At 34.3% G+C, this 22442-nt stretch overlaps 1 protein-coding gene across 7 annotated transcripts in view; it reads right to left on the bottom strand.

The window, feature by feature from the left end:
• CADM2 (cell adhesion molecule 2) overlaps positions 1–22442 on the bottom strand; it is a gene marked incomplete at both ends in the record, with an annotated part of 927734 nt that overhangs the window by 280822 nt on the left and 624470 nt on the right. For 5 of the 7 annotated variants that reach the window (XM_080918671.1, XM_080918673.1, XM_080918676.1 and 2 more), the window contains one exon: positions 19201–19227. The exons of the other annotated variants lie outside the window; for them this stretch is intronic. In XM_080918671.1, coding sequence (XP_080774797.1) covers positions 19201–19227 — 27 coding nt within the window. The remainder of the gene's footprint in view (positions 1–19200; positions 19228–22442) is intronic. 7 annotated transcript variants of the gene reach the window in all.

Below are 22442 nucleotides of genomic sequence, written 5' to 3'. Positions count from 1 at the left end.
AGTAGAAATGAAATGAACATTATTAGAAAGAGTTTAATTAGGATTTGTTGTATACAATTGTACATTAATATCAATGTTATATATATTGTGTCACATACATATTCACAATGTCTATGCTCTATGCAATATATGCCATTTTATTATGTAGTATTTTAATTTGGCTGTAGACATTATAAAAGGTGTATTGTCTCCTATATTTGTATAACTTTTGTGAGTAGAGGCATTCTGAGAATTTCTGAAGACCTCATTATATTCTACCATCTAGTTGTATTTGGTTCCTGTACTTCATTTCTTACCATCTTCTCTACCTAGTTAAAGGAAAATGGAATGCCTTTGGGGGATATGTCATTTGGTATAGGCCAAAATCTCAGTGAAGTGGTTGCCTCTTTTCCTTTTACTCTTTTGACTACCATTCTGCAATACATTTTCATTGGCTTTCCATTCATATCAAATGGAGTTTCATCTCACAGACGCACATGATTAAAAGTCAAAGTAAGCATCTCTCTCTCTCTCTCTCTCTCTCTCTCTCTCTCTCTCTCTCTTTCTCTCTCTCTCTCTCTCTCCCTCTCTCCCACTCTGTCTGTCTCTGTCTCTATCTCTCTGTGTCTGTCTCTAGCTATTTGTTTCTCTCTCTTTTTCCTCTCTCTCTCTTCTCTCTCTGTCTTTATCTCTCTGTCTCTGTCTCTCTCTGTCTCTGTCTCTCTCTCTCTCTCTCTCTCTCTCTCTCTCTCTCTGTGTGTGTGTGTGTGTGTGTGTGTGTGTTGGTTTATTGGAATGCATGTACATAAACAAACACCAACTTTTTTCTAGTTCCAACCAATACCGCACCTATGACTTTTCTTTTAATTCCTAAGAATATCATGGCCCTCCTCTGCCAGTGTCCATGCTGCACGTGAGGAAGACAGAGTCCATGATGTCTGATGTGCGCTTAGCCCTGTGCAACAGATCCTGCAGCATTTCTCACTGTATCTATTCTCACGCTGCTTCATTCATTCTTTTTTCTGTTCTGCCTCCCTTGAGCTTCATGCAAGCAGACCCCTTGAACCTTAATCATTCCATGCTTCCTCTTGCATTTGCATCCTGCACAAAGCAGATTCTTTACCCTCATCACTTTTCCTCTCCATCAACAAAGCTGTTCAAGTGTTCCCTTCATTTTGAACAAGTGTCACCTCAATGATGCCTTGTTTTGGTAATTCTACCTAAAATATCATTCTCCTCATTTCCGGAATTGACCCTACTCACTTCTGTTTATTCTTTCTTTGAGTTAACAGCACCCATGTGTATATCATCTGTACCATATATGCTCTTTTCTCTGGAGATTTTGTTTTCTTTAGTTGCTTGTGTACTTAAGTGACCTAGAAACACCTGAAGCGGAGCTCGGCAGTGAAAAGAAGACTACTAATTATTTAGTCATCTAGGAAGAGTCAGGAAATCAGATGAAGAAGCACATTAATGAGTCACCCTGCAACCTCAGTTATCTCTGCTTTCTTTACTATCCTTTGAAAACTGTATGTGACTTAAATCATCATTTTTGTACATAACTCTTATGCAGAAATGTTTTCAAACCTCTTTCTGGAATATTTTAATCTATTTGTTTAAAGTGCTTCACTCTTAACCTGACATTTGCAATTCGGTGTGTGAGTGAATTCCTGAGTCTGAGTTTGTTAGGATAAGGCTTGTAGAATATTCTAGCAAAGACAGAGGGAGCTTGTGAATTCTTTTTATACCAAGATCAATAACCATCTGAATTAGACAGATTAAATTAGCCACAGGCCGTTTTGGAAGCAGGTATATAGAGACAGTTTCTACAAGACTCTTGTAGCTCTGTTTAAAAAAAATGTTAAAGTTTCAATGAGATTTTTTAAAAAAGGAAAAGAGGATCTCTAAATGCAAAGGTAAACATTCTGCTTTAAAATGATAAAGACAAATGGCCTTATAGAGCACACGTCTTCACAGAGATAGTAAAGATCAGCTGCATTATGTTCTGTGCTGCCCATACAAAGGAGGTGTGAAAAGCATACTGCTTGAAATTCAGCTCCAATATCGACTTAGCTGCAAAGCCCCATTTCTTAGTAAAGCCAAGCAAATACACTGACATGTTCCGAGTGCATCTGATACATTTCAATAATTAATTCTTAAGTCAAGGAGAAGTCAGGAAATCAGATGAAGAAGCACAGTAGGTTGGAAAACTGTCAGTGGAAAGGGGGAAAATAAGCAATAGACAGAACCTTTTCAAGCTGAAATGGGGTCAGCTGGATACCACTGGGAACAGGAATGAAGCTTCAGGGATTTTTTATTATTGTTATTTACATAAACTATCCAAGAGTAATGTGAAATGTTCTGCCCATAACTTTGGAGAAATAGGTATAAAAAAGACTTATAAAAAGAAAAGTGCAATTGCACTATAGAAAAAACTGACATGATGAAATACATATAGAATGAGTCTGATGCAAATAGTCTCAGAAAAATATATCCTCTTTTAAAATAAAACAAATGGTAAAATGTGAGTGTGGGGTAAGCATCAAAGATGTCTTCTAGCTAGGCGTGTTGGTTCAAAACCGGAATCCTAGCACTCGCAGGCATGGTATGGGAAGATTCCTGTGTGTTCAAGGCCAACCTGGACTATACATTTAGTAACACACTAGATAAATTTACACTGCAAATGATACAGAACATATACCGCAATAAGCTCCATCAGGAAGGTTCATATGTGTACTACAGATATCCATTTATCTTCATAAAAAAGACTATTACAAGATTGCTAACTGAATCAATAGAATTCTATTAAGTGAATTATAATTTTTAGTATGGAAAAGATAAATTCTGTATAGAATAAGACTCACATAATAGTTATTAAAATTAACTAATATCATTCCAGTGAATCTGTTTGCCAAAATATATTTCATGAGTTCTCTGTTTTTAATTTGTTTATAAATGATTACTCCCAGTATTAGTCATTAAAGATCAGAGGACATGCTTTAAGATGTCAATGACAGATCAATTCTATGTATTTTATCATTTATCAAGTGCTTGATTTTTAATGTGCTTTTGAGTGAGAAAGAATGAGGAGCTAGCAACATACTGATTACTGTAGTCACTGACCTAGGTAGAATATTGTTTTTTGTAGTGGCTGTTGTTATCAGGTCTAAGGAAAGGTTAATGTATGCAGAAAGAGATGGCAGCATAAAATCTTTAGCCTGCTTTCTGAGGTGGAATCCACTCACGGAACAAAAATGCTGATTGCTGCAGGTAATGCCTGTGGGTAGGTATAGGAACCAACCTCTTAAGACTCATTCTAGTAAATATTCAGGGCCTCAAAAAAGGGAAACACAGTGATACAATAAGCCAAAAGACTTATTTTAGGTGATGAAAATGAGAATGAATATTCTTATATTTCACTATCCAGAAACACAGACTGATAATGCTGGATACTGCTAGGTACTGTAGCTTGACCTCTGTTTCGCAAAGGTCCTTAACACACATGTAACTTACAACCTTCTTGTATTTTCATGGCAATAATTTGCAAAGATGTTTGCATAGAGTAATAAATTCACTACATGTTTTCTATACGTTTACTCTATGTCATACAAATAGTGCATTAGTAATTTTAAATAATTTTTAAATTGAAATAGGTTGCATGTCCTTTGGTCTCAGTTTACTTCTTAAGAGATTGAAAGGAAAAAATAACACATATGAAAAACTAGCATTTTTGTTTGCTTTTTAATATGGTATAATATAATAACATAACATAATGTAATATAATATAATATAATATAGTTATAATGTAATATAGGGATAGGGATAAGTAACACAATTTCTTATTTGGCAATGAGATGACAAGAGTCATTCTATTTTTGTTTTTCTCCTAGGGAGAAATAAATCATCTAAGACAGGAACAAGTAACATTGTCCTAAAGCATTTTGCAACTACATAGAGGTTTCAGAAAGAAACAGGGCCAGTGTTGGTTGAAGATCAAACTTACTGTGCCGAAATTGAAGAGGATATCAAAATATCTCAGATGTGGAAAGTCAAATGGGTATAGAATTTCACTGTTTTTATTGTCAAGTTATTTAAACAACCCTATATCTGTGTCAAATTAAAGTTCAGCATGATTCATTTTAATACAATGAATAAAAACAGTTTCAGTAAGTGAACTGTTTAGAAGTCCTTGGGAACTTAATTGTCTGTCCCTTTAGATAAAGAGGAAAGATAATGCCTGTGTGGGCAAGAATACCAGTGTTTATTTGGATTGCTGAGCATAAAGATGCTGGATCATGGGAGTACAGAGTTGAGTTCTAAATGAAGAAACTCCTTGAAATGAAAGCATACCTATTAGTACACATGTTAAGAATCAGCCAGAGAGAAAAAAGTTAGATCCAGATTTTTTAATGTAGATGGTGTAGGGACTCTGAAGTGAGCCGGAAAACTCTTTCAGTAATATGAAAACAGGAGCTTAGCATAACTGCCCACGAAAGGCCCAACAAGCAGCTGAGTCACATGCAGATATTTACACCCAACCAATAGACAGGTAGCGAATCCTGTGGTTGAATTAGGGAAAAGTTGGAAGAAGCTGAAGAGGAGGGCTATCCTATAGGTAGACCAGTAGTCTCTCCTAACGTGGACCCATGAGATTGCTCAGACACAGCCCCCAACCAAGCAGCATACACAAACTGGATTGACTCAGTGAGAGAAGATGCACCTAAACCTCAAGGGACTTGAGGCCCCAGACAGTGGGGAGGTCTTGTGGGGTGGGCAGGGTAGGGACATACTGTTGGATACTGGGAGTGGGGGTGAGACAGGCCGGGAGAGTGGGAGTAAGAGGTATGGGATGTGGAAAAGAGACCAGGAGTGGGATAAAAATTGGACTGTAAGAAAACATTAAAGAATAAAGTTTTTTAAAAACATAAAAAGAAAACCTGAGTGATCTGTTTTTAATCTGCAGACATAGAAGAAGATTACAACTGTGTTACATTTATAGTCGCAAAAAAAAAAAAAGAAGTGGAAGAAGAGAATGATAATGTTGGCTATCAACATAAAGCAAAAGCTAAAGCCTCCAGGAGAGAGAGAGAGAGAGAGAGAGAGAGAGAGAGAGAGAGAGAGAGAGAGAGAGATTATTCATGTTACCTTGAAATAATTGGTCTCTTAAGCAAGTTTGAAACTAACATTGACAATGTAAGTTATTTCATCTGAATGCTACAACAAACAAACAAACAAACAAACAAACAAACAAACAAAAAACCTTATATTTTACTGAAACTATCAGGCTTAATTTTATTATGACACTCAATGGCGGTGAAGTATGCCAGTGGAAAATACATAAGTCACCTTAGCTATTGAAGATGAAACTATTCTATAATGTCAAGTGAATGAAAAGTTTACCCTAGTTAAAAATATCAAAGAATGCAAAGACTTGTTTATCAAATGCCTTAGGAAATGAAATGCGATCAGCTAAAAGCTAAAATGGATTTGTAATTAATGGTGTTCCTTTAAGTTATTTAGCCCTGATATCAACTATATTTGTCTACTTCATTTCATGTAAAAATGTAATTCATGGTGCATTTGTTTCAGGGGTTAAACTGCCTGAAGATGCCAGATCATCTGTGTAGGCTAACTGTTTAATATTTCATCTCATATCTGCCTTTCATATAAGATTCTCAGCATCTCAAAAGAAAGCAGTAATTGTGATAAATACAGACTGGAACATGACATGTCACAGCATTATATCATAAAAATACATATGTTAATATCCTTGTTCCATGGACTCCCTTTGCTGTTTGTAAATTCACCAATAATAGATGTCTCATGGTATAGCTGATATTTATATTCATATTTAAATACATAATTAAACTTTTTCCAAGTGCTTTATTCCTGGTTACTCCTTTGATATTAAAATTAGAAGTTAAATTGTTTTTTAAAATAAAAACACCGTCGAAAAACTTGTTCACTGCAATAAATTCAACTTGCATGTCATGCAAATTTTTAATAGTTGCATTATTTTATTTCTTCCCAAGTAATTTATTTTCAGTTTCAAAATTTTAAACTTTTATTGTAAATATTTTTTCACTTTCAGTTTCCCTTCCTTCAAGCTTTTCGCCACCTCCCTTTCCAGCCAGATCCATTCCCATTTGTCTCTCATTAGAGAAAAAACAGTCTTCTATGAAGTAACAAAAATAAAATAAAATAAAACAAAACTAGCACATCAAAATTGGGCAAAACAAAGAGAAGACAAATACTTAATTATAACTACTTAAGTTGCCTTCATTTTCTTCCCTTCAATCTTATATCAAAGTTAATCCTAGATCAATTATTTATATTTATGCAACCTATTTATGAAGCTCAGAGAGTAAGACGATTTTAAAAGTAAAAGGATCATGAAGAATTTTTCTAAATCTCATCAACATAAATGCATGACAGTGTTCATCTCTTTGCCACTTCAAAAACTTCTCATGACTTTCCTGATACTTAATGGTTTCACTCAACTTTAACATAAAAAAATTATATATTAGGCCACAGAACCCAGAGGAGCATTATTCTTGTTGTTCAACATATTTGAATATGTAAATAAAACATGTAAAAAACGTCACAATACAATAAAAGATGAATGATGCAACCCCTCATTTGATTGTGATTTAAACACTTATGGCAGAGGGCTCAAGGAACAAAAATGTGGCAATTATTATGACTTTAGACAAAAATTGTATATAACACGTGTTTTAGTTAGATATTAAACATATATTTATGTACAAAGAAATATGTAGGATTTTTTAAATGAATGAGACTGATATGACCATTAAGTTTTAATTTGTTCACAGAATCTAAAATATATAGTATCTACTTTCAAATAGAATTTATATTAAAAGAGTCAAGACTTTTCAAACACAATTTACCTAAACTTGATTTAACTTTGATGCATGGTATCTAAGCTAGCCTAATACCCCTAAAGAAATAGAAGCAGTCATTAAAATCCTAGCCAAAACAAAGCCCAGGGCAGATAGTTTTAATGCAGAATACTAGAGTACTAAGAGACCATCACAAAAAGCTAATACCAATATTCCTGAAACTATTCCACAAAATAAAAACAGAAGGAATACTACCTACTTCATTCTATGAAGCCACACTTACTCTGATACCTAAACCATATAAAAACCCAACAAAAAAGGGAACTTCAAAAGATTTGTGCTTATAAATATCAGTGCAAAAATACTCAACAAAATTCTCACAAACAGAATCCATGAACATATCAAAACAAACATTTACCAGGATCAAGTAGATGAAGAAACAAAGAGATGGCTCAATTATACTAAAATCCCTCAACATAGCCCATCTTATAAACAAACTCAAAGAAATAAAACATCAAATGATCACTTCATTAGATGCTGAAAAAGCCTTTGAAATAAAACACACCCCCATCCCCACCATTACCACCATGTTAAAAGTCTGGGAATGATCAGGAATTCAAGACACATACCTAAACATAACAAAGCATATGGTAAACCAACAACCAACCACAAATTAAATGGAAAGAAACTTAAAGGAATCTTACTAAAATCAGGGACAGGACAATGCTGCCCACTCTAACCCTATCTATTCAATGCAGTAAACTTGAAGTTCTAGATAGAACAATTAGGCAACAAAAGGAGACCAAGTGGATACAAATTGTAAAGAAAAAGCCAAGGTATCACTATTTGTGGATAACATGTTATCATACATTAGCAACCACCAACTTCTACCAGATATTTTTTATAGCTGATAAACAACTTCAGTAAAGTAGATGGATATAAAATTAACTCAAGCAAATCAGCAGCATTCCTTTATTCAAAAATAAGCAGGCTGAGAAGGAAATTAGTGAAATAGCATCATTCCAAAAATATAATAGCCACAAATTATATAAAATATCTTGCTGTAAGTCTAACCAAGCAAGTGAATTATCTTTATGACAAGAACTTCCATTTCCTGATGAAAAAAGAAAATGAAGAAAACCTCAGAAGATGGAAAGATCCCTCTCCTGTGCTCATGGATCACAAGGATTAACATAGTGAATATAGACATTTACCAAAATTTAGCCATTTACCAAGAGCTGGCAGTTTACAAATTCAATAATTCAAACACTATTTGTCACAGACACAGACAGACCAATTCTCAACTTCATATGAAAACACAAACAAACAAATAAAACATCGTAGCTAAAGCAAATCTCAACACTAAAATAACTTCTGGGGAATTCACTATTCCTGACCTCAAGCTGTACTACAGAGCAATAGTGATAAGAACTGCATGGCATTGATACAAAGACAGATAGGTTGTTCAATGGAACAGAATTGAGGTCCCAGAAATAAACCCACACACCTATGTACACTTCATCTCTGACTAAGAAGCTAAACCACACAGTGGAAAAAGACAGCTTATTCAAGAAACAGTGCTGGTCTTACTGTCAATCTGCCTAAAGAAGAATGCAAATTGATCCATCTTCATCTCCTTGTACAAAGCTCAAGTTAAGTAAGAAAACACCATGAGGGGGAGAAATCATCTTTCACATAGAAGAACACACTGGTTGGTTTTCCAATATCACATAGTCATCCCTTAAAACATATGTATGAATAGTATGGAGACAGCATTTCATACTTACTTATATCAAAAGTTAGTGAAAAAAGAGGTCTTGAATTTGAGAGGGAGCACAGAGGAGAATATGGGAGGGTTTTAAGGGAGAAAAGGGAAGGCAGAAATGATGTAATCATTTTATAATCTAACCGGTGATTCTCAAGCTGTTAGTCTGCACTTCTTTGGCAAACCTCTCTCTCCAAAATGTTTATGATACAATTCATAATAGAAGCAGGATTACAGTTATGAAGGAGCAATGAAAATAATTTTATGAGTAGGGGAGTCACCAAAACATGAGGAACTATATTAAAGTGTTGCAGATTTGGGAGGTTGAGGATCACAATTCTAAAAAAAAAAAAAAAAAAAAAAAAAAAAAAAATCAGAAATATACTTTTAAAAATTCCATTTTATTTCATAGTTTGAAGTTGTTTATATGTGGCATCTATTTTCTCTCATTTTGACACTTTGGGCCTATAAAGGTGAGCTTCATGTTTGGTATGAGTATGGATAACCAGAATGTGATGACTCAGAAAAAGGGGGATCTAGAGAGAAGCAGAGATACCAACATCATGATGAATTTTTTTCCTTCCTTCTGCCCCTCTAGTGAGTCTCACTTTCTAAAGAATGCATCATCAACTTTAAATGATGTCATAGGCTAGTGACTGAAAGTTTTGTGCAATAGCTCTGGGGAAACACGTTATACCCTGCCATAATATTTTCTGAGTAATATTTTCCTCCAAGAGTTTTCCACAAGTTTCACTCACTAAATTATAGGTCCCTAAAACTGAATTTCACTGGATATTTGTAACATTGTTTCAGAGTTGTTTAATTGTTATTATTTTTTAAACATATAACCTATGTATTCCCCAAAGTCTAACATCATTACTGGTTACTCTCCCCAAATCCAATACTGAGTTCTTCATTCTGATTTATTAATCAACAAAGAACATCTAACTTAATGGAACGTCATTTGTCCTTTCAGAAAATGCTTTTCTGCCTGTGTTATGGTCCTGTTTTTTTTTTTTTTTTTTAAGTCCTGGTTAGTATTTCTCATCTTCTAAGCTCTTCATTGTTCTATCTAAAACCTCAGTCATTGGCTTTTGGGTTTTTTTTCAAGTTCTGGTTATATTTGATAAGCTTTTCTATTATTATTGTGAGGCATAAATTTTTATTGCTTAGAATTTATGAAATTTACATATGTTAGCATGAATGGAATAAAATACATCAAGGAAAATTTTAATACAAAGTCATCAAATGAAAGAATTATTACCTACCTTGTTTAGGGTATTTAGTAGAAAAGGCATGAAAAGTATTCTATTATTATAAAGTCTAACATGTATATGAGCCTCTGGTATGAACACAATTTACACAACATATTTTATTCAACACTGAGTCTCAGGCTTTTTTCTCCATGATTATTTCTCTCTGGTTATCTGTTTTAAAAAATTCATGCATTCTTCTGTACCAGTATGAATCTGTGAAGTGAACTGTGTTGATAAGTTTATCTCAGTTTTACAGATGACTGAAGAAGAGAAAATAAAAGATCAAATACTAAAAATTAGGCTCAACAACCATCTCTATAGTTTAAAACAAGGTGCTTTACTGGTGATAAATACATTATGACGCCTCATAAAATTATTTCCTCCAAAATGTATAGCCATCACCTGGTTATACTCAAAGTATAAAGTAGCATTTATTTTTAGTATAATTTACCTCCTCACCTTACAGCATTGTTTTGTAAATGTTGCTAAAAATCTCATAATAACTGCTATAGCCCGAATCACTGAGTCTCTTCTCTTTATAAACTATTTCTGGTTAGAAACATATAAACTTAAAATTCACACAAAGCACAGGATTTTAATTACAGATTTTTTTAAACTTGCATGTGGCATCTGTAAATTAAGCAGTATCACTTTTTAGCATAATAGAATTTCATGTTCTAGCTGAAACTGAACAATATCAGACCATGTCTTTTCAATTGAGACCTGTTTAGACTATATAAAAAGGTTTTATAATAATTTTTTATAGTTTTTATGAGAATGTAAAGAAAAATGATTAAACTTATAATTAGTATATAAAGTTGTGTCTTAGTTTGTGTCAAATTCAGTTGCTTCAGCCACTATACAGGGCTCAGGTTTTTATTTGTTGAAGATGAGAGAAAAGATGGGGAATTATAGCTCCATTAACTCCTGTAAAATATAATATTGTTTTAGACTTGCAAATGGAATGACTACCTGGAGGGCTCTATCTTTCAGGATCCAGACTAATTTGTATTGAGAAACAAGAACAGTCCAGTTACACAACAGAAATAAATGAGAAACACCAGAGAAAAAAAAATACATGTCAAAATCTCCACGCAGCAAGAAATCAAAACAAACCAAATTGAATGAAGCTGCATTTTAAAATCAACTTGAATTGTTTATTTTTTTACCCTTTGAGTCAGCCTATGATTAATTTTTCCTGTATATACACTTTTGATTGTCTGAGCTCAGGATTTCACACTATCCATATTTGAAGTTTTGCTAGACTACTTCTCATCTAATTGTGAAACTGTCTTCTTAATTTCTCATCATAATTATAAAATAAATGCATGAGGCATCTAGAAAATAGAATAAAGACAGAATAATAAATAAAAATATATAGAGACGAGTTGGCGAGATGATTCAGTGATTAGGAAGACTTGTTTTTCAAGAGGATCAAGCTTTGACTCTCAGCCACTGTAAAGCAGCTTACAAGTATACAGAACTTCAGTTTCCTGGGAGGAGGATTTGACACTGTCTTCTCTGATGGAGTATCAGGCATACTTGTCATGCACAGATTTTTATGCAGTATCCCGTACACATTTACACATAGAGAGAAACATATACTCAAGTTAGCAACAATAGAAGAATCTACATGAAAAGTACATTCTCTGCAACTGTCCCATTTAGGGTGTTCTTCAACACAATCTACCCTCACTTTCAACTCTACTTCTGTCTGGGTGAATATAGACATATAGGAATATTGAATAATACTCAGGAAAACCTGAGTGCTAATTAGTATTGTCTCATTAGAGTTTTAAGCCAATTAGAGTTTGAAGTGTATAGTTACCAGATCACATTTGGAATTTTAGTCCTATCTCAATCTTTTATGACCTTTAAAAGTGTCATAAATTCTTGCTTTCTTTCTCACAGATTACAAAGAAGAATCCATCTGTCTCGATTGGTTTTCTAAGGTTGACTTAGTTAAAAGATACAAAATGTTTAGCGGAAGACCCATAGGATGATTGAAGAAGGATTGCTTCTTATAATTATTATTTTTAGTTTCTAGTTGATGAAACAATTTAATATCCAATAACAATTATATCTATAGTAATCATTTCTCCATGGTATATAATGCATTGTTTAATAACTATTTTAGAGGAGTAAGATTAAACTGGAATGTCGGCAAGGCAAACAATCTTGTAGGAGGCTCCACTTCCACCTTGAGTCCTTGGTGAATAAAAGTTCCTGAAACTTTGTACTCTTTTACATTTGTTTGCTTTCTTCATTTGCTCCTGTAGCTCAGCCTTATAGAGGATAAATAAACATAAGCCTCAAAAGTTGCTTATTGATTACTAATTTCTGGTGAAATGTTTGAAACTGTCTAAGAGTTCATTTTATTTAAAATTAAGCGTAGCTTCTGTAGAATTAGGGAAGCATTTTCTCCCAATTAAGTTTTTTCTCAATATTTTTCCTCACTGATAAAGATAACAAGTTAATTATATAAGTTAGGTGTTCTATAAATCACTCTATAATTGCTTTCTTAGTAATTAACTTTAGTTTTCTTTGAGTTAAAATTATTAGCTGTAATATTTATTATGTTATATATCTTGTACTCATCTTTTTTATAATTATCATAACAATATGAATATCACCATGGCAATGCAATTCAACTGATACTCAAAGAAAATGTTTTTAAAGCATGTCTTCAACTGTGTTTTTATATCTGTTTCCAACAGAGATAAAGAGTGGGAATAGTAATAATATAAATTAATAAAATTTATCAAGTGCTACCATAATTATCAATGTTAATTCCTATTATTAGATATTCCAAGATAGTTTTTGCAACTGACTGTTATAAAAAAACTTAGGACAAATTTCAGGTCATCACATCTTGTATATTGTCCAAACTGGACTCAATTTATGTTTGTCTTGAAAATGAATGTCTTAATCTCTGTGATCTCTTAAAACACAGAATGAAAATTTGGTGCTTCATCTAAGCTAAACCATAAGTGCTGCAAGGTAATGTCTAAAGTTTATCTTCTTATGTCCTCTTCAGTTTAGGTTTGGATATTTTGTATCATTTGCATATGATATTTAAATACATATTAATTGACTAAGACTATCAAATTATCTTAAGTATGAATATCCAGAGTAATCCAAATCTAAGTGGTGATCCCACTTTTTTCTCCAAGCACTAAATACATTATAACTTAGGTAGTTAAGTACTGTGATTTATTTTTTAATTCTTATTCAAATTCATAATTATTATGGTAATTTTCAGCTGAGCATTTTATAATGGTAATGTTATTCTAAGAGTCAACTAACTAACACCCATTTTGAAAGGAACACCAAACACCCATCTACTAGGAATGGCATAAATTGTTGTAAAAATTTGAATAGGAAAAAAGAAATCAAGATTGAAGACTAAAAATATTTTTGCTAAATTAGGATGATTAAAATTGTAAAATGATGAAACAATATTAATTTAAGATAAATTTCATCTAACTCTATAACTCAATTATAGAATGAAAATTATTCATCACAAAAACATTTCAAGAGTATGCAAGGGTGGTGTTTTTCTCCATCTTCCTCAGTGACAAAATGATGGTAATCTTATTTAAAATTCAGTATGATATACAAATGCAGAGTAGAAGGCACTGGGTTGAGAATGAGGCAGGAAACTAGTTAAAAACAACTCCAGGCAAGCTCAGAGGAATGAATGTTTTGAAGAGGAGAGACTCACATAAAAGCCACTGTGGGGACAGAATCAGGACAATTTGATAACTAAGTGCCTATGAGAGCTATAGGGGAGGGGAAGTGAAAGTTGTTTTAAATCATTAAAAATTGGAAAAGTAGGCAGATACTGCTGTTATCAGAAGGTGTGGCAAATTCTGTTTTGCAAGATAAAATAAAAAATAGTTTTAATATTACAGTGGAAATATTCAGCATGGAGATCGAGATATCAGAAAAGAAAACATTAATTTAAGGTCTTTTAAAGACAGTAGTCATATTAATTGGCAGCAATGGATGTAAACTAGAGAAACCTTTCTGAAAAGCTTAAATAAAAAGTCATACCCATCTCCAACACAGAAATAAAAACATTAGAACACAGGACCTAAATTTCTTAGTGTTCACCCAGATTCTGACTTTGGGACTTCCTGTTTTGATCTTTGTCTTTAACCATAACTGAGTGACTGGGTCCTTTGTTCCTTGATTGCCTGATTCCAGTTGAGTGTTCTCTCTCTCTCTCTCTCTCTCTCTCTCTCTCTCTCTCTCTCTCTCTCTCTCTTTCTCTCTCTCTCTCTCTCTCCCCACCCCCCCCCCGAGTCTGTGTATTTTAGTTTGTTTACATGTTCATAAGTGTGCATGGGTGTGTTCTAGTTTGTGCACATATTCATATGTGCACGGTTATGAGTGTGTATGCAGTAGAACAAAGGAGAGTTTTGTGTGGCTGTCTTCAAGCATGTCTACCTTTTTGGAGCACCTTGGTCAGATATTTTCATTTAATGTATGGCTTTCTTTTTTAAATAGCTTACCGTATTTTAATAGCAGGAAAAGCACAGAAGATAGAATATTACAAATGTGTACTTGCATGTGGAACAAGTCAGAAAAGCAGAGAGAATATATCGCATTTACTGAGTGATAAACATGCTACAAACACTGTTTAGTAGCCATCAATAAGAAATAGACTTATACTTTTTTTTACATGAATGCTGACATTGTACAAAAAACTTTATACTGGTTTATTTACAATCCTTGTAGAACTGTTGAAGAAGAAAGTTCATCATCATAGGCTCGTACTGTGGCACTCTGAAATCAGACTGTCTGATGTCACTGACCTGATTCCCAAACTCCCCTTGCAACTGCAGGTATGAGAAAAACCTAAGGAATCAAAACAGATGTGTGCTTCCAGAGTGTGGTGCTGATGCTTTGCAGGACTGAGGTTAATGTGGTTGGCCTCTTTGAAGGTATCAGTATGCATACTGTTCCTGTGAAATGTGTAACAATTGTGTCAGAAGGTATCCAGATAGTCAGCTACATACATGGAGAAAGTGCTTAAGAGTCCACTCGGAGGACAAATATTTCATTCTTTAAAAGAAAATTTTCCTCTTATCCTTGTTATCAGTAGTTCTGGTTTTAAGATTTGTTTTCCTTCCTGGGATCAAAGATTATGATTGTGAGTGATAAAATAGGAGACAGAAATTAGGTGCTGGCAGTATTTCTAATGTGTGTGAATGTTTAATGTAATGTGACACATAAAGCATTAATGTAAGCAAAATTTACATTTTTCTTAAAGAATGGTTAGAAATAAATATTGTTGACTAAATTATAATTGATTCTAAAATTATCATTTTTGCTATTGTACATGCACCTTGTACATGCAAACATGGTCACAGTATAAACTGCATACAAATTACATGCAGAGTTGTACAGAAGTTGAGGGAGAAGATGGAAACAAAAGTTAGTTCAGAACAATAAAGAAAGAGGAAGATGAGTCATTAAACTAAGCAGAGAAGAGGCAGCAAGTATGTAGTGTGATATATAACCATGTTTCATAGCCAAGTCTTTCTTCTCTTATGTCTAGGCTTCGTATCTTTTGTACTATAACTCCACTTATTCTTGAGAATTATTAACCATTACAGAGGTGATTAGTACGACAGTTCTATGTTGGTAATGAACTATAACAATTATTGCCCCTGGCCACTCAACTTCTTATTGTGTTTCCTTCCAATTTATCTTCCTGCATTTTCTTAAGCATGCAATGTGTAATTCAAAATAAGTTTCTCCCTCTACTTAAACATACTGTTCTCATTCCTGCCTCCATAACTTTTGTTACCCTGACCTTTAGTGTCTACCCGATATTGCCTCTGAATATCTTGTCCATCATCAAGACCAATTACATCGTCAATGCTGTTCAGGATCTCGACATCACTGAAGGGACCCTAGCGAGCTCAGGCACAGGAAAGGTGTGTATGGCAGGCCTTGCTGTCCTCCCCATGTTGTCTGCCTTACAGAAAAACCATTTAATAGCATTCTTTTTTCCCACTTATGTGATAATCTTTTTTTATTTCGTTTATTTTTTTGAGATTAATATAATTATGTCACTTCCTTCTTTCCCCTTCTTCCTCTAAATCCTTTCATACAACACTCATTGCTTTCAAATTCATGGTCTCTGTCACTGTTTAGATAGAGAGGTAGATAGGTAGGTAGGTAGGTAGTTAGGTAGGTAGGTAGGTAGGTAGGTAGGTTGGTAGGTAGATAGACAGATAATAATACATAGATATAGATATATTCCTATATTCCCAAATACAGGCTCTTTAGACTGTTAAATAGTATTATTATATGTATGTTTTTAGGGAAGACCGTTTGGTATTGAATAACCAGTTGGTGTGATTTTTCTCTAGTAAAGACTATATCTCTCACTCTTCACATTCCTTAGTTGAGTGTAGTTCTTCATGTAGGATTAAGGCATGTGGGATTATTCCCAATCACTTTAGCATGTCCTCATCATCTTTGTTGCTGTACATTTAAAAAAAAAACTTGTCTTTTAAAAATATTTTATTGGATATTCTCTGTATTTATATTTTAAATGTTTTCCTCTTCTCCCCCTCCCATCCTCCTTCCCTCTCTCTTTGTTCCATGAAGGTGCACTCTCCCAACCACCCACTCTCACCTCAGTACCTTGGCTCTCTCCACTACACTGGGAAACAAGCCTTCATTGGACCAAAGGCCTCTCCTCTCATTGATGAGAGACAATGATATTCTTTGCTGTATATGCAACTGGAGCCATGGGTCTCTCCATGTGTGCTCATTGGTTAGTGTTTTAGTCCCTGAGATCTGCAGAGGATTTGGTTGGTTGATAATTTTGTGCTTCCCAAGGGGTGGCAAACCCTTTCAGCTCCCTATTCCTTTCTGTAACTCCTTCATTAGGGTCCCCATGCTCAGTCTGATGGTTAGCTGCAAGCATCCTCATCTGTATTAGTATGGCTCTGGCAGAGCCTCTTAGGAGGCATCCATATTAGGCTATTTCCAGTAATCACTTCTTGGCATCAGCAATAGTGTGTGGATTTCGTGGCTGCATATGGGATGGATCCTTAGGTAAGGCAGTCTCTGTTTGATCATCCCTTCAATCTCTGCTTCTCTATTTGTCCCTGTATTTCCTCCTGTGAGTGTTTTATTCTCCCTTCTAAGAAGAACCAAAGCATCCACATTCTGGCCTTCCTTCTTTTTGAGTTTCATAAAGTCTCTGAATTGTTTCTTGGGTATTTAGAGCTTTTGGGGCTTGGGTTGTCATATCAGTGAGTGCATGCCATGAGTGTTCTGTTGTGACTGGGTTACCTCACTCAGGATGATAACTTCTTGTTCCATTCATTTGGTTAAAAATTTCATGAAGTCATTTTTTTAAATAGCTGGGTAGTACTCTATTGTGTATATGTACCGAAATTTTTGTATCCATTTCCCTGTTGAAGGACATCTGTGTTTTTCAAGCTTCTGGCTATTATAAATAAGGCTGCTATGAACATTGTGGAGTATGTGTACTTGTTAGATGTTGGATCTTATTTTGGTTATACACCAAGGTTGGTATAGTTGGGTCCTCAGGAAAAACTATGTCCAATTTTCTGAGGAACTTCCAGGGTGATTTCCAGGGTGGTTGTACTTGTTTACAACCCCACTAACAGTGGAGAAGTGTTCCTCTTTCTCCACATCCTCACCAGCACCTGCTGTCACCTGAGTCATTGATCTTAGCCATTCTGACTGGTGTGAGGCTAGCTCCATTTGGCTTCCCTAATTAACATGCCCAGTTAAAATTCAAACACTCATCCTAACATGGGTTTTCCACTTTTACCTTCATAAACTCCCGGTTTTTTTTTTTTTTTTTTTTTTTTTTTTTTGTTGTTGTTGTTGTCACACCTGTTTCCTCTCTATCCAGAGGCAGTCCTCTGTCCCTCATCTGGGCAAATAACCTGCCCCTTCTCCCTATCTTTGCTGCTTATTCGCTGATCTTTGTGCTCATTGTGTAAATAAATCTTTGTGCTGAGAACATAGTATGGTTTACCCTGTGATGATGCCAATTCTTTCATCAATAACCAATACTACTTATACTTCTGTGCTCTACTATTAGAGTTAAACAATGCTATAAATTACCTTAATTACTCATTATTAAGAGCACACTTTGTACTCTTCTGCTATAGAAATGCATAATACTTATTCATGTATAAACATACTCATAAACATTTATTTTATTGGATTATAAATATTTGTTGTTATTGTTCACACACCTCCTAGAATCATGTGAGTAACAGCATTAATTCCTTTGTCACATTTATTGGGACAGAAAGTAGGATAAGGCTTGAAGAGATTTGATACAATGGTTTGCCTTTCATCTTCATATTCATAGGATTCTATAAATAATATAGTTCAAATTTTTCTTCAAAAAATAGTTCAAAAACTTACTTGACCTAAGTTATGGGAAGGGATTCTTAATGACGTTATACCTAAGTGTAAAACTAGAGAATGAGAATTTGGATCCAAAATTTAAGTGAACTAAAGTCAGCATTTAAGAAAATCAGGTGTATTTGTTTGTTTTCCTTTGCTTTTGTGTTTTGCGCACTCATACTTGGAATTGGATGGAAGAATTTTGTGCCTGCTAAAACATGCTAGCCTGGAGTGATATTCTAGCCCACACAGTACTTTAGATATTATAGATTTCTCTGAGTAATAATAAAATAAAACAGATAAATTTTACTTTCATCTTACTATATCATATATATTCGGGCTCTTTCAAACTGATTAATGCTTAAAAACATTAAGCCAACATTTTGTTTGTTTAAGGAAACCTAGGTATTGACTCAATGTATCTATCTGATCAACAGCATTGTATAATATATATCTTTGATACAAACATAATTCACCTAAAAATGAAATAAAATTAATAAATATAACCCCAGAGTTAATAGTATATATTTTTGGAATGTTGGATTTCCACACAATTCTATGAAGTCATGCACTATTTTTCAAAATTCTATAAATGTTACTTTATGGTATATTTTATCTATTTCTCAATTTTACCAAAATTTTAAAAAAATTATCAAATCAACTGCAACTGAACTAAAGCATGTTAATTCATGAAAGAATTTTCATTAAAGATACTTTAATAAGCATGCAAACACAGACATGCATCAGAAACTAAATCTTTATATAAGATATTTATTTATATTTGTAGAAATGTATAAAAACATACTAACTAACTAATAAAGAATAGTATTATAAATAGAGCTGACTTCATCATCCAAAAGACAACCAAACACTGAGCAAACATAGAAACATCACACACCATGCAGAAAGAACTAAACCTCACCTTTGACTTTACTCTTTGAAGCAGCCGCTGGTACCAAGGAAAGGTTGCACAAGAAGAAGAAAGATACACATTAGATGTGAGACAGACCTCAGGTAGAAAAATCAAAGATGTTCTTATATCATTAGTCAAATTTGTGAAAGGTTATATAACATAAAAAATAGACGTGATTGTTACATGTTGTTAGTATAGGATTCTAGAATTATTGCCAGTGGAAAAAGGAACCTAGTGGAAATTCTAAGCATAAAGTGCCAAATTTATTTTAAGGATCAACCGACTTTATTTCTCTATACTTTTCTTAATGCTATATTTTAATTAATTGTGCCCTATAGAATATGCACAAATGCAAATGGTGTAAGTATCTTTAATACTCGTTATCAAAGAGCACACTACTCATCAGGTCTAATTCACAGGAGTATGTGATTGGAACACGTTCCTTACTCCAGTCACAGACTAGGTAGATTCTGAAACACTTTGATTTCTAGTCCATGCTGTGTAGATGTGGAAACTTTATACACACCTAATTACCTTATTAAGTAACCATGCTTCAAGCACACAAGTTATTCCATTATTCTCAGGTTATGTGACTTCAAAAACTTAGGTTTGTAGCAAACAGAGATCATCACAGAAAGGAGCCGGTCACAATGTTCAGAATGACTGAGTACAGGGTACTCATCCTCAGTTACTAGGTCTACAGCAGAGCTGCATTAAGGTTCAGGAATCATTTCAGCAGAGGGGACACTAGGAGACTCAGAAGAGGAAGACTCCACACATCACAGGGGATTTCATAGATGATAATAGATCATAATTCATAGATATGCAGTATGACTGCATAAAACTGAGCAATAAAGGCTTGCCAAAATGGGAGGGGAAATCACACAGTGTCTCAGAAGAGAACTGTGAATAGCTAAAGACTACTGAGGGTAGAAAAAATAGGGATGAGGTATGAATTCCACGGGCTCCTAATTGGTGATTCAATAAAATCGGTTATCCTCAAATTGTTACCTACAAGAACCATTAAACAGACCAAGAAGATGTGTGTGTGTGTGTGTGTGTGTAAGAATTACAATCAATGAGAAAAATGCCATATATTTAAGGTGGAGGTTGGTAATCAAGGCTCATGGGAGGGTTAGGAGGGGGAGAGAGAAGTGGGGAAATAATTAAAAGTATACGTTCATTTCAACCTTGAACTTTGTATGTAAGATGCTCCATTAAGATGAAGAGACTCAGGCATGAGTTAACCTTTTAGTATGTACTCTACAACACAGCTCAGCTCACCTTATGTGACTCATCTAGAGCAACTCAGTGGGTCAGCCAGTCATCTGACTAACTGTGAAACTGAAAAAATGCTATTCCTTTACATGATAAGATATCAATCATAAATGGATACCTAAAGAAGACAGGTGCATTTTTGCTTTTGATTAGTGATAAAGGAAGTATCCCTTTCTCTTTGGAAACAGCGTCTTCAGTTGAAGATATGGACCTTTAGTGACACTGCAGAGGAGATACATATGACGAAGTAATAACATTTTACTTACATGGGACAAATTTCTAGGCTTATTTTCACAACTTGCGAAGATAAATTAGAGTATGGGAAGTTAGGGATGCTAGCATTTCTTTTTCTTCCATTAAGTTATTCATTTTTTATTCATTTTACATCCCTAGCTTAGCTCCCCTTCCCAGTTCCCACCTTATACATCCCCTACCTCATCCCCTCCCCTCTTCACATCTGAGAACAGAAAGGTTCCCCCTGGTTAACAATCCATCCTGGAACCCCCAAGTCACTGTAGTACTAAGAACATCATCTCTTACTGGGGCAAGATAAGAGAGCCCTGTTAGGAAAACAGGATCCACAGGCAGGTATCAGATTCAGGGTAATCCCTTGGCCTAGTTGTTTTGGACTCACATGAAGACTGAGCATTATACATCTATTACATATGTGCAGGAGTGGAGGGTCCAGCCCTTGTATGATCTTTGGCTGGTGAATCCATCTCTGGAAGCCCTCAAGGATCCAAGTTAGTTGACTCTGTTGGTCTTCTTATAGAATCCTTATCCTTTCCAGATTCCTCAATTCTAACCTAATTCTTCCACAAGGTTTCCCTAGCTCTCTGTATAATCTTTGTGGGTTTCTTACATCTGTTTTGATCAGCTATTGGGTGAAGCCTATTATGCCTGGCTGCTAACACTTTTTACTATTTGGTTTTCAACAGCAAACCAGATTTTAACTCATTGGTTGACTTTTAGTAAATTTTAGAATTATGATTAACTAAGAAATATTACCATCTTCCTATGGCTCATTTTTATTGAAAAAAAATGCTATTTTTTATGTTATTCTAAAGTTTTGCCAAACTTTCTAACAGAACATTCCAATATATCAATACATCAATTTGTTTATGAGAAGAGAATTTTTAATTTAAGTTCAAATTCATCACTTCGGTGTGAATTCAAATTTATTGGTATCCCTAACACACAAGTTATTGAGAAAACAGCATCTGTTTTGTCATAGTAATGCAATTTGTTATAAAAAGTAATAATTTTACTAAAATTAAAAAATAAACCTTATAAAAGGCAGAAAGGATTCCATTCTTACTTTCTTGGGAAAATGCTAAAATAAAATAGAAAGGAAAACAAATGTGTGTTCCGATGGGTGTTCAGGCAGATAATACTAGACCAGCCCGGTTAGTATAATTGGAAAGAGGCCAGGCTACCGGGCTTGTTAGCCCAATTATAATTCTCTGCATTTTCAATAAAAGAAGCCAAGATGACAGCAATACTGTCATAAATGTCATGTTCAATACTTGTAAGATTTTCCACTGTCAGCACAGTCCAATTATAAGTCAATTGTAAAGTGCACATTGCACACACTACCCAAAAGAGACGAAAATTACCTTAAAATGCAATTTTAGTTGTGCATAGTTAAAATGAAAAGGAAGAATTAAAGGTGTTTTGACCAGAGAAAAGTTTTAGATATGCTATGGAAGTCTCTTATTTCCATAAAAAAGTAGCAAGTTATAACTGTACCAATGCTGTTGTTCATAGGGATTTTATATGACTATGTGTGCGTATTGGTAAATTAAAGTTGTACCATGGGAAACATATGTAAAAATGTAAAAGTGATATGAACAAAATTAGCTTCTTTTTGGGGGGAGGAGGAAGAGGTTTATTCAGCTTATAGTTCCATATCGCTGTTAATCACCAGAGGAAGTCAGGACTGGAACTCAAGCAGGTCAGGAAGCAGGACCTGA

The sequence above is a fragment of the Micromys minutus genome (assembly GCF_963924665.1).
Source record: "Micromys minutus genome assembly, chromosome: 7".
Classification (NCBI taxonomy): domain Eukaryota; kingdom Metazoa; phylum Chordata; class Mammalia; order Rodentia; family Muridae; genus Micromys; species Micromys minutus.
This window is presented reverse-complemented; position numbering and strand designations above follow the sequence as displayed.